At 40.4% G+C, this 13,744-nt stretch overlaps 3 protein-coding genes across 3 annotated transcripts; 1 reads left to right on the top strand and 2 right to left on the bottom strand.

Moving 5' to 3' along the window:
* Positions 1-7,139: 7,139 nt before the first annotated feature.
* On the bottom strand, positions 7,140-8,463 carry SERLADRAFT_405917 (uncharacterized protein; the record flags this gene model as incomplete). Its single annotated transcript, XM_007314474.1, has 6 exons — positions 7,140-7,302; positions 7,351-7,448; positions 7,497-7,619; positions 7,674-7,799; positions 7,993-8,085; positions 8,140-8,463. 6 exons carry the CDS (start codon positions 8,461-8,463, stop codon positions 7,140-7,142), a joined length of 927 nt encoding a protein of 308 aa, XP_007314536.1.
* Positions 8,464-8,986: 523 nt separating this feature from the next.
* On the top strand, positions 8,987-11,407 carry SERLADRAFT_405916 (uncharacterized protein; the record flags this gene model as incomplete). The annotated part of the gene is made up of 12 exons (XM_007314473.1): positions 8,987-9,226; positions 9,277-9,317; positions 9,340-9,397; positions 9,548-9,658; positions 9,859-9,989; positions 10,012-10,205; positions 10,396-10,412; positions 10,437-10,493; positions 10,563-10,626; positions 10,686-10,921; positions 10,966-11,292; positions 11,336-11,407. The coding sequence occupies 12 exons, from the start codon at positions 8,987-8,989 to the stop codon at positions 11,405-11,407; spliced, it is 1,548 nt and encodes a 515-aa protein (XP_007314535.1).
* Positions 11,408-12,394: 987 nt separating this feature from the next.
* SERLADRAFT_434239 (uncharacterized protein) lies at positions 12,395-12,998 on the bottom strand (the record flags this gene model as incomplete). The annotated part of the gene is made up of 4 exons (XM_007314472.1): positions 12,395-12,561; positions 12,651-12,739; positions 12,794-12,835; positions 12,898-12,998. 4 exons carry the CDS (start codon positions 12,996-12,998, stop codon positions 12,395-12,397), a joined length of 399 nt encoding a protein of 132 aa, XP_007314534.1.
* Between the last annotated feature and the right edge of the window lie 746 nt (positions 12,999-13,744).

Genomic DNA, 13,744 nt, shown 5'->3' with positions numbered 1-13,744 from the left:
GTGGCAAGAACCTGTTGACTAATCAGGGTAGCTAGCCAGAATATATACCTAGCATGTGCACATAAACAGACTGCATTGTTTCACCTTGGGTATTGCTATAGACCAATAAAGGTTGTTTATGTTATGATAAACACTTCCAGCACCTGTTTTAGCACTCACTTTACTTTTTACTGTACTTTTACTTTTACTTTTTCTAAGTCATGTGGCTGATCATGTGACCATATACTTTACTTTACTTTTTGGACTTTTCATAGTTACATGGTTGATCACGTGACAAATCACCTGACCAGTATCCAAACTCAACATGAGCATGTGACTGATCACATACTATAACATCAGACCTTTAAACTTTGTTTATCAACTGTATAGTACTTCATGTATTGTAGTATATATACTTGGGCAATACATGGAGAAAGGACCCAGCGAGTTCTCTCCTAGTGTCTACCATCATTAGTGACAACAACCTCCCTCCTTTAAGTTATTGTGTCATTTCCTTATTATGCTCCAGTGCTCCAAGGTAGCCCCTTGTTGGTGTTATCACAGATTATAGACAATAGAAGACATCACATTATCAATTAGTCTTCACCTGCAATCAAAAAAATGTCATAGGAGGTTGGGCCTAATGGCTTTCAGGGGGGTTAAGGCTTATTTTCACTTGGTAGGCATATAGCAATAGCCTGAAAATTGTGTCACAAAGGAAAGGTAAATATTCTGTCTTAAGGTGGTCACCAAAGAATCACCAAGTACCCAATCAGCATCTATTTATATAGTGAAAGTCACATTTCACAAGTTTTAAAGGTTGATTTTTACTCAGTCTTAGCCTAACAGTGATGAACTACTCTCAAAAAGAAATGTCTGTGGTTCCCACACATCCTTCTTGTAAAAATGAAGTCAGTTAGTAGGCAGATATTAGTTAAAACTGACTATTGCCTGACTAAGTATCACTTTTTATACTATCACTTGACTGGTAGTTGGTAGTGGTGGCAGTGGCAAAGTGGTGGTGGTGGTGGTAGTAGTAGTAGTAGTGAAGAGGAAGTGGTAGTGGCGGAGAGGTCTATAAGGATGCCAATATTTGGTTTGGTTTGGTTCAAAGGCATTTTCTTCCAAACCATATCATATCATGGAAGACTTCCAAAATTAGTTTAGTACATTCAGTTTGTGTTCAGGCTGAGCTAAACTCTTAACTAAGTTGTAATTTGGGGCAAGTATATACATTTTGTCAAACATATTTATAGTAAATACACCCTTACGTTTAATTTACCACCTATTTCAAAGGTTTTTTATTCAAAGCAACTTCTTTCTTAATATCTATAAAACCAATTCTGTGTTACAATACAAGTTTTCAGCCACATTTGTGTTCTCTACTTTAAGTGTAGAAATTATATTGTGTAAGCAAATTTTGGACCTTCACCTGAAAATTTGGCTTATGATGATATCTGGCCTTTTGTGGCAACTATATTATTTCATATAATATTTAAATTGGTTTGGTATATAAAAAGCACTGTATATACATGTTATGGCATTTGTTCACCAAAAAATACCTCTCCTGTGCTTGTTCCCACATTCTGAGGGTCCAAATCTCCAATACAAACAAATCAGTATGTTAACTTATTATCTTATCTCATTATTGCTATCTTGTTGCCACCCCAGTTGTTTCTTATAGAAAATAGTGCTTTAACTGAAGGCTACTACTGAGACTGGTCATAGAAAAACTGATGTAGCACTGACTAATGTGGCTATAACTAATGTCTGACAGGCAGTAAACTACTATAGACTAAGTAGTGACATAGACTATAATATGAGTGATATACTGCACTCCAACACACTCCCTCAGTCAAGACACTATAGAAGAAACAAAAAAATTGAAGTAAAGTGCTGTCAACTATAACTGTAGTGACCTTTTGGGCTTGTGCTACCCATGGACTGTGGCATTATCAGTGATTCTCTCACCAGCATCTGCAAACCTCCTCTTAGTTTGATATTTTAATTAGCCACCCATTTCAGGATCTCCTTTATACAGACTCACAGGTTTTTTGGCTCACAGTGGAATTTAGCATGAGTTTATCTGACCCATGTCTCCTCCAACACCCCTACAGTGTCATACTCATGCCACAGGCTAAGGATTCAAAACCTCTGAACAGTCAGAAACCCCCAAGTCCAAACTCCCAAATCTTTGGTCTTCTCAGAATTATGCTCCTTGTGCTATGCTTCTCAGCATAGTCCTGTGCCTTGCTCCCATATGATACTCCAGATATCTGCTCTGATTCCCTTGCCCCAGACTTCCAGTATGCTATATGTTCCCTCCCACATATTCTTATGTTTCTTTATGGACTCTATAGTTAGACCTTATGGTACACTCCTTTCACATACAATTCCTCCTTGTTAGATAGTTGTCCGTATGGAATTCTGTATCTACATTATGGGTTACCCCTTGGAAAAACTCCACTGCCTCCAATTAGTACATAGCTCCTCTACTCTGTTCCTGCAGTTTGAATATCAATAAGTTCCTCCACCTTTTTAACCCAGTCTCTTTCTAAGTTTTCTGGTCCTTCTCTGAAGGACCTTTACTCCACTCTACTTTTATCCCTTGTTCACGCTGTCTGGTTAGGGACCCAGGTCTGTGGAAGAGCCTAGCGCACAAGCTAAGCCGCCTCATACCCTGTTTTGCTCCCCCAATGTACCTCTGTCCTCTGAAACTCCGACTACTCTGAAGATCACAGTTCTAACATATAGCAACTGCTGTTAGCCGAAAGGAAGCCTCATAGGAAGTAGCCTGTAGCAGACATCTTTGCTGTCCTCTTGCATGTACATGTCCCTTTTCTAACTTCCTAATTGATAATATTATTGATAGCAGACCTTCTATCTCCTAGCCAAATCTATGGCTTTACTGGCTGTTATTGTGGCAGGTGAGTGTTGTTGTACTTCTTGTTTACCCCGCCAAGTGCCTGCAAATACCTGCAGTGGGCAGCCTAGTCTAGTTTTTACTTGCAGATGAGCTACTGCCCATTCCTTGTGAATGTGGTTTGACAATGGAAATAGGATGGATGGGATTGGTGAAAACTGGATAAGGAGGGTGGATAAAGGAGGGTGGTGGTGGCTATTCATCACCATGTTGCTGTGGCTGTGCAAACAGCGATGTGCTCAACCATAATAGTGTGCACCTTAACAAGAGGTCACTGATGTAAAGACTGGTCTGAGTCTCTTGACATCAGGAAAAACCATTTTTCAATATAGCTAGGTATGTTTGTTGCTATGGCTGCTACTGTATGATAGTGATTAAACTTCTATTATAGCCAATAATACTCTATATGGAGCTTTATATTTGCTATACCAGCTATATCAACTCATTTATGTCTATGAAAACCTTTTTCTAATACCAACCACAATAGAAAGAACTCATATTCACCAAATAGTTTGGTATGCATATAATTTAGCCTAATTATTCAATATAAACTCATTGCAAATATCTAAAGTATATTTCCGAGCAGGCACTTGATCTTTTCTAAATAAAGGCAATAAGTGGCAGCCTTGTTGTATACCACTCAATGATACTATGGAAGCTGTTGGAGTACCATCAGCCCTAAGTGCAGGCATTGTGACCACATACATCATATATGTTGGATTTGCACTACTTTTCAATTTGGTATGCTATTCAATATACACCAGTGGAGTTTTAGGCCTATGCTTTGGTATACCAACAGAACCTACATGAAAAATGGCAGGGGGCCAATATTACTTTGACTCCAACATGTGTACTTGTGTTATGAGACATTAACTTACAACTTGAAACTGATTATGAAATTAGAGAAGAATATTACTAGCAACACCTGTTTGCTCTGCTTCTAATGTGTCTATTACAACAGCATTATTAAATTATGGAGTAATTCCTTTGGACCTAGGCCTTGTCTTGATAATTTCATATTTTTCATTTACACTATTATCATCTCCAAGGTGAATTGGAGTGAGCTTGAAACCAGTGAATACATCAAGTGAATTAAATGGGAGATTTGCAATATTGACTGATTTTCTGGACATATGACCTGGATGGCCCCACAATAGGCAATTTATAAATTCCTTGACATTATGTATAAAGCCATACCATTGGTGGTTTTGTAGAACTAAATAAAGAGGTTGTAGTGGGAGAGGAGATACTTTGACTATTTTAATACCTAATCCAGATGGATTCTGGAGAATATCTTGCTGTCAAAGAACTGGCCTCTTTTGTAAAGAAGATTGATCACATTCGAACCATGCAGTTTTGTCTTACCTTGTTAGCCAGGTAGACATTTGTGGATGCTCATTTCTATGATTTGATGCTCTCAACACATCCTTGGCCATGTCTATGTGGAAACACTCACACATTTCTGTGTTGTAGTTATTTATAGCCCCAAACCAGTGAAGTGTTGACATAGTGCAATAAAGAGTGAAATTTAGAGATATTTAAATGTTCTCTAACACCCAGAGTGACAAAAATTGCTTTGTTTTGATGAAAGGCTTTGAGAGTATCAGATAAATATCCAATGGTGGTGTCACTGTGTGTGGGATACTAAGCAATGTAAATAAAGTCAAAGAGTATTCTGATTTGATGGTTACTTGCTTTGGGAGCTTCCCTACAAGACATTCTAAAAGCAACTTAGCCATATCTTTCCTTTTGCCTCCAGATATCTAAGAAAAAGCTTAAAACCATTTTTGGAATATTTTAATCCATATCTAATAGGTAAAGTGTATAATCTTGTGTCTAATTCCTCTGTGCCCATAAGATTTTAGCACTACAATACTATATGCTTGATAACACCCTGGTAAAGCTAATGTAGAGCATCAGAGGTAATGCAAAGGTAGATATTCCAAAATAACCTATAAACATCTCCAGGTATGCCTTTTTCCACATATTGATCACAAAATGCCCTCAGATATCCTGGGTTTATCAGCTGCTTTATCTCCAAGGTCTGTTGCTGGACACCTGCACTTGGGACATGTTCCATACTTTGAGTAAGTCACCAGACATTGCTCTGGATAGCTAGCAACATAGCAAGCAAGAATAGGAGAAACCACCATATTGAGCATACCATGAAAGATCCTATAAGTAACAGGGTTTGATACTCAGTGAATGATAGTGAAGAATAAACACATGTGCATACACTTTGAAATTGTATCAGCACTATGCTGGAACCTCTCCTGTATATCTCTATTTGTCCCACCAGTGCAACGCATTCGGAGAAGATAGCAAGCTGCTCCTCTGTTGAAATACGCTTGGAGTAAAAAAAAACCCGCATGATTCTTGAGCTCTTGAAGGAGCCTGCAGAAAACTGGCCTGAAAATCCCCATCATATTATGGAATCAACAAGGATGGCCATATAATAGCTACCTAATGTTACAATAACACAATTTTTGGACCTTTCCTTCTTTTTCATTCTCCGCTTTAACCTTGTACACTTTAGCTTTCACACATGGTGCCACGCAACACTTCCCCTTTTGTTCAAACTCCTCTTTCTTGCGCCGCGTTGCCTTCTTCTTATTTTAGATACAACTCTCTCACACAGTGGAGCTGGTCATATGGGCTAGGCCCCATGACATCATCAGCCACTGACTTTATCAACTGTACAGTACATAAGTACAAACACTCTGTATTAGTATATATACCCCAATAGATCCAGGAGACTCCTCAGCGAGTCCTCCTGTTGTTAACCAACAAACTCTCTGCAGCCTAAGGGGTAACTATTCCCCATTCACTACCTTTATAGTGTGTTCCTGTGTGCGCCAGAGTAACTAACTCTTGGTTGTTACACCTAACCCAAGTATGACCAGTTACAATTAAATTATGCTGAGGTCATTTAATAAGAGATAATACTGAAGCCAGTAATACAGCAGCTGAAGCCAGGGAAGCAGCCTTCCTTTGTTGAACATGATATGACTTAAGAAGAGCCAAGGCAGCTGCTTTCTTTTGAGAGGAGGATGTGGTCATAATAGAGGCTCAGGGGAAAGGAAAACCAATATCTACTGATAATCTACAATACCAAAATTGGTGTAACATGGTGTGACATAGTGTGAGAAATATCATTTGCCTCTCAGCTTGTTCAAAATGAGCATATTTGCAAATATCTCTCATTTTGAAACAGTGGCTGCCCAGTGGGCCCTTACTATACTATGTGGGAGTGTGTATGTACATTTCCTTTCTTTTTGTGGAGTATACAGCCAATCTTCACTAGATATTATGGTGCAACCTTATCATCCTGTCTGTATAAAGTGGTAAGGATGAGCTTGTGAGTTAGGCTTGGGGTGGCTTTGTGGGGGATGATTGCCAATCAAACTGACAGTCTGAGTTGGAGGACTCCCAATCTGTTTCATCTATGTTTTTTGTAATGAGGAAACTAACAGTGTGAACATTATCTTCTAGTAGTGGTAGTTGCTGACATCATTTTTTTTGTTGCCACTGTGGAGCATAAATAAGGGGGAAACTCTTGGATGTACCAACATCTAATAGGGGGAGATTTTGTATGGCTGGTCTCCCCACTATGTCTCCTATTAGTTGGGGACATCCATTCTCCTTGCCCCAAATACACTATAAGAATGTATTTTTAACACCCATGTTTTACTTTATCACCACTTTTGCCCCTAACCACTACTCTCACCACCATTATACAGCCATAGTCCCAATCATAACCATGGCAAAGGAGATCAAAAGAATTGAGAAAATGTATTTGATACATTTTTTCAATTCTTTCATTCTACACTACTATTCAGACAAGCTGCATTCTTTTATTGCTATTTATGGTATGTGCCTCAATTGGTGTATATTACCTGCAAACCTGGCAAAAAAAGATTCTAATGAGCTATTTTAGAAACTTCCCAAAATTTTAGCTACACCACCAAATTTGTCCCAGGTGGCAACCAGCGGCGGAGGTCAGCTGTGACCACATGGCCAACAGATATGGCAACCAGCTGTTCCCCATCCTAGAACCATGTGATTGACTCACATTTGTCTCGAGTGCATTCCACACGACAGCCAGATGAGTATCAGATGAGCTGCAGCTATGTTTATCAGTCAGCTGGGCCCAGATATCACTTCATGCATTTCTAAATAGCACGTAGAAACTCATGTATATAGCATAATTCTTTAATGTCAAGACTTATACCAACAGTCAATTGTTCTCCTCAGTCACTTCACCCACATCTATGTTGACGAAAGACCCAGAAGCCATTGTGTCGTTAATCTCAGCCTGCTCAAGTGAAGCATCTCCTATTTTTTCTGTATCTCTTGCTCCATATTTTTTACGGTCATCTTCAAGCACCTTAGTGAACCACCTATAATATCATGTAAGCACTTATATAAGTAGAAATAAAAAGACTTACTTCGTGATTTTCCTTGGCTCCTTATGAGTGTCTCTCACTTTTTGCAAGGTAATGTCCACTTGCTTCCAGAAGCTCCCATCCTGTCCTAAGGCAAAGTGCTACGGACAACGTCAAACAGGGAACACTAATAAGGAACCAACACTTACTAAGAATGCAACACAAGCATACATTTGCACAGTGATGTTGACTTGACTGTCAAAGCGGCCATATGTTGCAAGCCTGTTGCAGCAAGCAACAATGTCCTTCTTAGATTCTGTAGCCTCTTTGATCTGTACATAGTGAGCCAGTTAGTCCTTATCACTTTCAAAGCAATTAATACATACAATGCCTTTGATGTCCGAGCGACGCTGTGTGAGACGGCTTTGACAACATTTAACCAATTTTTCCCACTTTTCATCTTCCTCACGAAGTTTTGCTGAGTAACCCCATGAGCGGCTTGTGGCAAATCCCTGGCAACAAAAGTGAACAGAATACCAGTAGATAGGATAGAAATCATGCTCACTGTAAGGACCTTCAGCGGCCAGTTGCCTGCATAGCTTGCTGTTGTTGGAGATAATAGTATTGCATTGCAAACTTGTCTATTTGTTTCTAAACAATGGTCAGTTCTTGCAAACCTTTGTCACAGCAGTTGTTTTAACTTACACACACTCGTTTGGCCATGTCCCAGCCTTGTTGCCCCATATCAAGTGCCTTGCCCCGTTCTGCAATCTGTAAAAGGATGGCATATGCTGATGCCTGTAGTAAGAGATGAGTTATGTTCTCGACAGTGATTTTATAGTGTAAATGTACCTTAGCATATTTTTGTAGCTCACTTTTACTCTCAGGCTTCAATTTTTTGTGAAGGGCCTGAATATCAATGTATTGACTGGCCAACAGAGGTCGCTTTATACTGTGTGTTTCTAAGCCCACAATTGAGCTTCTTTGAGCTGGAGTATTTGGTACTGAAGTAGTGTTGATGTCTTCAGTGTTTTGATCCTCAGGCTCACGAGGATCCTCTGTATTCTTTTCTTGGCTTGCAGATACTGAATCCAGTCCATTGGCATCAACTGGACTTTGCGTAGGGCTAGAAGAAAGATTATAAGCTGTCAGAATGCTGTCAAAGGAGCCACTCATTCCGAAGATGATGGTTTTTTGCTTCTCAAGTGGCGCCTCAAGTCATCAAACCTGGAATAAAATAATGTGACTGCAGCCTGATATTAATATTGGCACACAAACACTGAGTCTGCACACCTGCTATTTCCCTATGGCTCCCCAACGCAGACCTCTACCTGAAAGTACGTCTCTTATAATTAGTTCCTTTTAATTTGAAAGACCAAGGGAATAACCAACTTACCAGGTATTTGTGAGATTGATAATGCCCTGCTTGAATGCCGGTGTTGTTCCTTCATCAGCTCAACAGGCCCTTACACTATTCACCGCAGTGCACTGAAAAAGCATCTGAAATCCCATAAACATCAAAATGCAGAGTATGCATTTTGTGAAGTCCAACACCGCCAAAACAAGCACCAACAACAAGTGGCCAATATGTGTAATGTTCGACCAGCACAGCTGCCCTCGTTTCCCTTATCACCAACCAACAACACAACACCCTATTAATGCTCCTTAGGACTGGGCTAATCCGCAAGTGCGACCTCATATGCAGCTTTATCCCGTCTTCACCAGCAAAATTTGTGAGACATGCCACACAGCCAAGGTTGTCCAGGGCATTAAACCTGAGCTGCAAGTGCCAATGTGGGCTGATGGACATACTCATTATCTCCTTGGCGAGTTATCTCAACTGAGTAATAGACAACTGGTCATTCCTGTGCGCTGGTTCAAACTTACAGATAATGGCCCTGTGTACAGTGAAGAAATACCAGTCACACATGACAGTATAGTACATTTTCCCCCTCAATCATCTTGTATGATGCTCACTCATAATGGCAGGCCCAAGTGAACCTTGTACATGCTGATCGTAGTTTAGTCCGGTTTGTTACAACTTCCCTCAAGCACAATTGGTTTAGCCTTTGTGATAATGGCCTTGTCTCAACCTTACAAGTCTCAACAGGTAATTATGTGGTCTTGGAAACTATAAACAGCTTGAACTGACTGGAGTGCATGATTAATAGGCAAAAATATCAAGCATTGTATTTATCCTCGGGTTAGCCCCCTATGAGAAATTACACAAGGCCGGCAAATGCATACATGCTATATCAAGGCATGGGGGGATGATGTTTCAGGCAACCGTAGCAAGCAGTATAATGAGCACCGCAATATCTACTTTGCACATGCTAATTTACCTCAAAAAAAACTGTCACAGAAATTCTTTGTACGCTTTTGTTCAATGTTTCCACATGCCAGCATAGGTGAACAGTTTGACACTCTGATGGTGGATAATGTAACGTGTATCATGCTTTCCCAACCATAGTGCTGGACTCATGTTTTTATTCAGAAATAAGTGGCATACAGCCTATGATTGCATGACTAGTGAAGATATTGTCTTTCGCATACTTCCTGTTTTTTTATCAGCTGATAATCCCCAGCAATCTGAATTATGTTCTCATGTGGGGCTCAAAGGCAACTACTGGTGTCGAGTCTGTCACCTGGGCGGCACACAGCAAGAAACAGAAACAGATCAAATTTACCAACAACATTTTGAAGTAATTTTCTTTTCCGCTTTAGCAATGAATTTTGTTTCATTATATTCACTCAGCCAGGAGTTCCTCGTACATCTGAAGGCACAAAGTTGGCAGTTACGCAACAGATCAAGGTGGCTGCACTTGGCGTTCAAGAGCAAGTAACAGTTTTGCAGCGACAAACAGGTGTTAAGGACAAGCTGGCCGAATTCTGGATCCAGGCTCTTATTACCAAAGCACGTCACTTACAACAGATTTGCATATATAACAAAGACATAAGGGATCACCGCTTACAAACCAAAGGCAATAAAAATCGCGGTGCTATTGTAAAGGAGCTTAAAGTTGATATTCAATGAGAACTGCTTGACTGGCTATACCAACAGCCCCCGAAGGCTTACATGTCACTTGAACCAAACACATGTATGTTCAGCTTATTTACATTATATGGTATGTTAAAACTTGTGTTTAAAGGTACAAAACAGGAATTACGAGCTGGTCATCACTATAACTCCCTCTTTGATGTCAAAAGTGGGTGATGTGTCAACTGAAGCTGCTTTTATGGCGCTAAAATAATTAACATCCTTCTGTAATATCCAGCACTTGATGTACATCAAGATACACCCGTTGAATTACTACATACCTATCTACTGGGACAAGACAAGTACATTTGGCATCTTACTAATATTGCATGGACACCGGCACCATGTCAAGTTTTTGCAGTGCGGTTGGAAGCCTCATCTATTGATGGCCTTACTATTCCACCTATCCGCGCATCATATATGATTCAGTATCGCAATAGCCTCATTGGAAAGCACTTCAAAACCCTCCAACAACTTGCTGTATTCCGCCTTGACACAGCTCTAGTGCCACCGCTGGTACAAGACTTGTGGAAAGCCACTGACAAGCTGAGGGCACTACTTGAGTGGGATGAGATTGACAAGATGAACTTGTATCTGGTATGTGATGAACTATACATCCCTTGAATGAACATTTAACGCAGGATCAGGCCGACTTAGAGATTCTGATAGCAAATGTTCTTGACATCTGGACACTGATTGACCCCAAACAGATTTTCATAAAAGCAAAACTACACATCCTATTACACATTGTTGAAAATGTGCGACAACATGGACCAGCAATTCTGTTTGCGACAGAGATATTTGAATGCTTTAATGCCATTTTCCACATGTCTAGTGTTCTGTCTAACCACCTTGCTCCCAGTCGGGATATTGCCTGGTCATGCGCAGATTTAGAACGGTTCAAGCATATTGTCAGCAGAGGTTCTTGGGTCTCCAATAAACAAGACCATGTGGCTGCGGGATCCAATGTAAAAGAGTTCTTTGCTGATCCTCACCTGCAGCGTCAATTAGGATATGCTCCCCAAGAAAGGCTTGAGCCTGGAGCTGCAAAATGTCCACGCAAAAATCAATGTGCCTCATTGATTCAGAGGGACACTTGTATGATGGGCTCAATAATGAATAGTTCTGTGAAGTGATTAGTTGGACATGATTCTACATGGTTCAGATGCAGTACAGTGGTTACACAGAAACAGGATGTGTGCCAAATTGGTTCATGGGTATTTGTGAATCACAACGTAAGATTTTCCTGGATTTTGTAACACAATTCCAGATTGATTTTGTATTCAGTCTAGCACAATTATTTCACAGGTTGTTGAGATTTTGATGGATGCCAACCAAGGTCACTGTGTCAAACAAAACTTAGTTGTGATTGACAAATTTCTGTTGCTAAACAGCAAGCATCCTCATTTCAATATGCCTGAAATAATTCGACCACCAACACCAAGGATGCATACAATTCTTGCCATGGTGAGTTTATGACCATGACCATGTCAATTTTCAGCTGAAACATAACCTGTGGACCACCAGGAATTACTCTTTATTGTAAATGTCCAGCACAACTACTTTGACAGTGGCTGCCATGCAAGTGGACAACAATTTTGTGTACAAGAGCGGCTGAAAACAACAACAGAAGAGAGTTACATTGAGCACACAAACACCAACAAGTATATTTTAAACTTGCATGCTTTACACAATGCTATTATTATACGACAAACACTCCCTCATCATCTTACTGCCCCAACTATGTACCTCAAAAATTGACGTGAGGAACATGCAAAAATGGCGGCAGTTTTACGCACAGCTCAGGATTCAAAACAAGCAAAAGAGAAAGAAAATCGAGGTGTTTGGGCTAGCGCAAAGAAGGCCCAAGCAGCGGGTGCAGCAGGCAAAGAGATGGTTACTAGGGGATCAGAAATAAATGAGGTGGAAAGGGTGGAAAATAATGAGGCATTAGCTGGCGAGGATGGGATAGGTGCTGTGTGTATGTAGCATCTATCTCATGTCACATGGGCTTAGACAGAATCTACAAGGATTTACATTCCATGTAAAAAACATACACAAGACAAGTATCTACTTGGGTTCAAATTGGCGAGTTTTAACCTGGAGGAGCTTGAGCTCCCTCTGGGCCAAGCAACGGGCCTCCTCTGCTTGCCACTTCTCCTGTATGAGATTGCATATGAACTTTTTGGGAACTTGAATAAACAAAGATTTGTTGAGTAGGAAATTATCCTTTGAACCTGTGGCCAGAGTATTGTTGACCAAGGTTGTATCAGTTAGCAACAGGCGGCCAATTGAATTCTCACTGAAATCATAACTTGCAACTTACCTTGCTCATTGTGGATATCATCATGTTTTTCATTGGCCAAGTATGTGAGGACACCATCTTTTCTGATAGCACAACGAATGAGATTGTGGCTGCAGCACAATGTAAAATGAAATGCAAACATTGGCATGGTCGGAATAACTCACCACTTGTTTGGAACAGGTGGCTGGTTCTGTTCTTCCTGCGAGCTGAAATAAATTGATAAATTTAATGTTAACAAGAAAATGCATTATAAAGCGCAAATACTTACTGTTTAGCCAGGGAGCCATAGTGAGGCCCCGCTGGGACTGAGTTGGGATTGTTGCTAAGCTCAGTGAAAGGTGGGGGAGGTTCACAATACTTGTTGGACATTGCAATGAAGCTAAAATTAAAGTGGCCATAAGCAAGAGAAGATTGTGAATGATAGATGAGCTTACAGAATTATGTACAATGAGAGCTGTATACAAGAGAAACATCAAATTGTCAGATTCAGAAAGCAAAAGGAATCCACCACTGGCAATATATGAGCTGGTTGCCGGTCTGTGTGAACTTATGAGCTGTAAATGTTTTATCGTCAAACTCGATCCTGCTGTGATAAAGCAAACAATACCACCAACTCTGAGCTGTGTTCTGCTCCATGCATTCAGCGTGTCAGTGTTATGGGAGTTGGTGTTTAACTGTGATGCTTATGTTTGCCTTTTCCCTGTGTTTGCTGGTCAGGTACCACTTGAGGTTTACAGTGAGTCCGTTCTGTACATCACTGGTCTTCAACTCTGAGCAAGTTTGCTCCGTGTGATGTGTGCCTCCATGTTGTGGGAGTTTGCTGTTGCTGTATGTTAAGAGGTTGTGCATATGTTTGATATCTGCTGGATGCTCACCAGATGCTGAATATGTCTGTCAAAGGGGAGATGTGTGCTCAGTCTGTACAGCCAAGGACTGTGAGTACGGTCACTATTACCCAGCTACACAAAATGCTGATTAACCTGACATGTTAGAGTACAGATCATCCCATTTGTCTCTTGAAACCCTGTTGCAGATTTGTGCTATGATTTACATGATAGGAGCTGCCTGGTTTGCTATTAGTACTTTTATAGCATTGTAGTGCTGAGCCACGCAAA

Source organism: Serpula lacrymans (assembly GCF_000218685.1).
Source record: "Serpula lacrymans var. lacrymans S7.9 unplaced genomic scaffold SERLAscaffold_3, whole genome shotgun sequence".
In the NCBI taxonomy this organism is placed as follows: Eukaryota; Fungi; Basidiomycota; class Agaricomycetes; order Boletales; family Serpulaceae; genus Serpula; species Serpula lacrymans.
The sequence above is the reverse complement of the archived record's forward strand: the minus strand, read 5'-3'. Positions and strand labels throughout refer to the sequence as shown.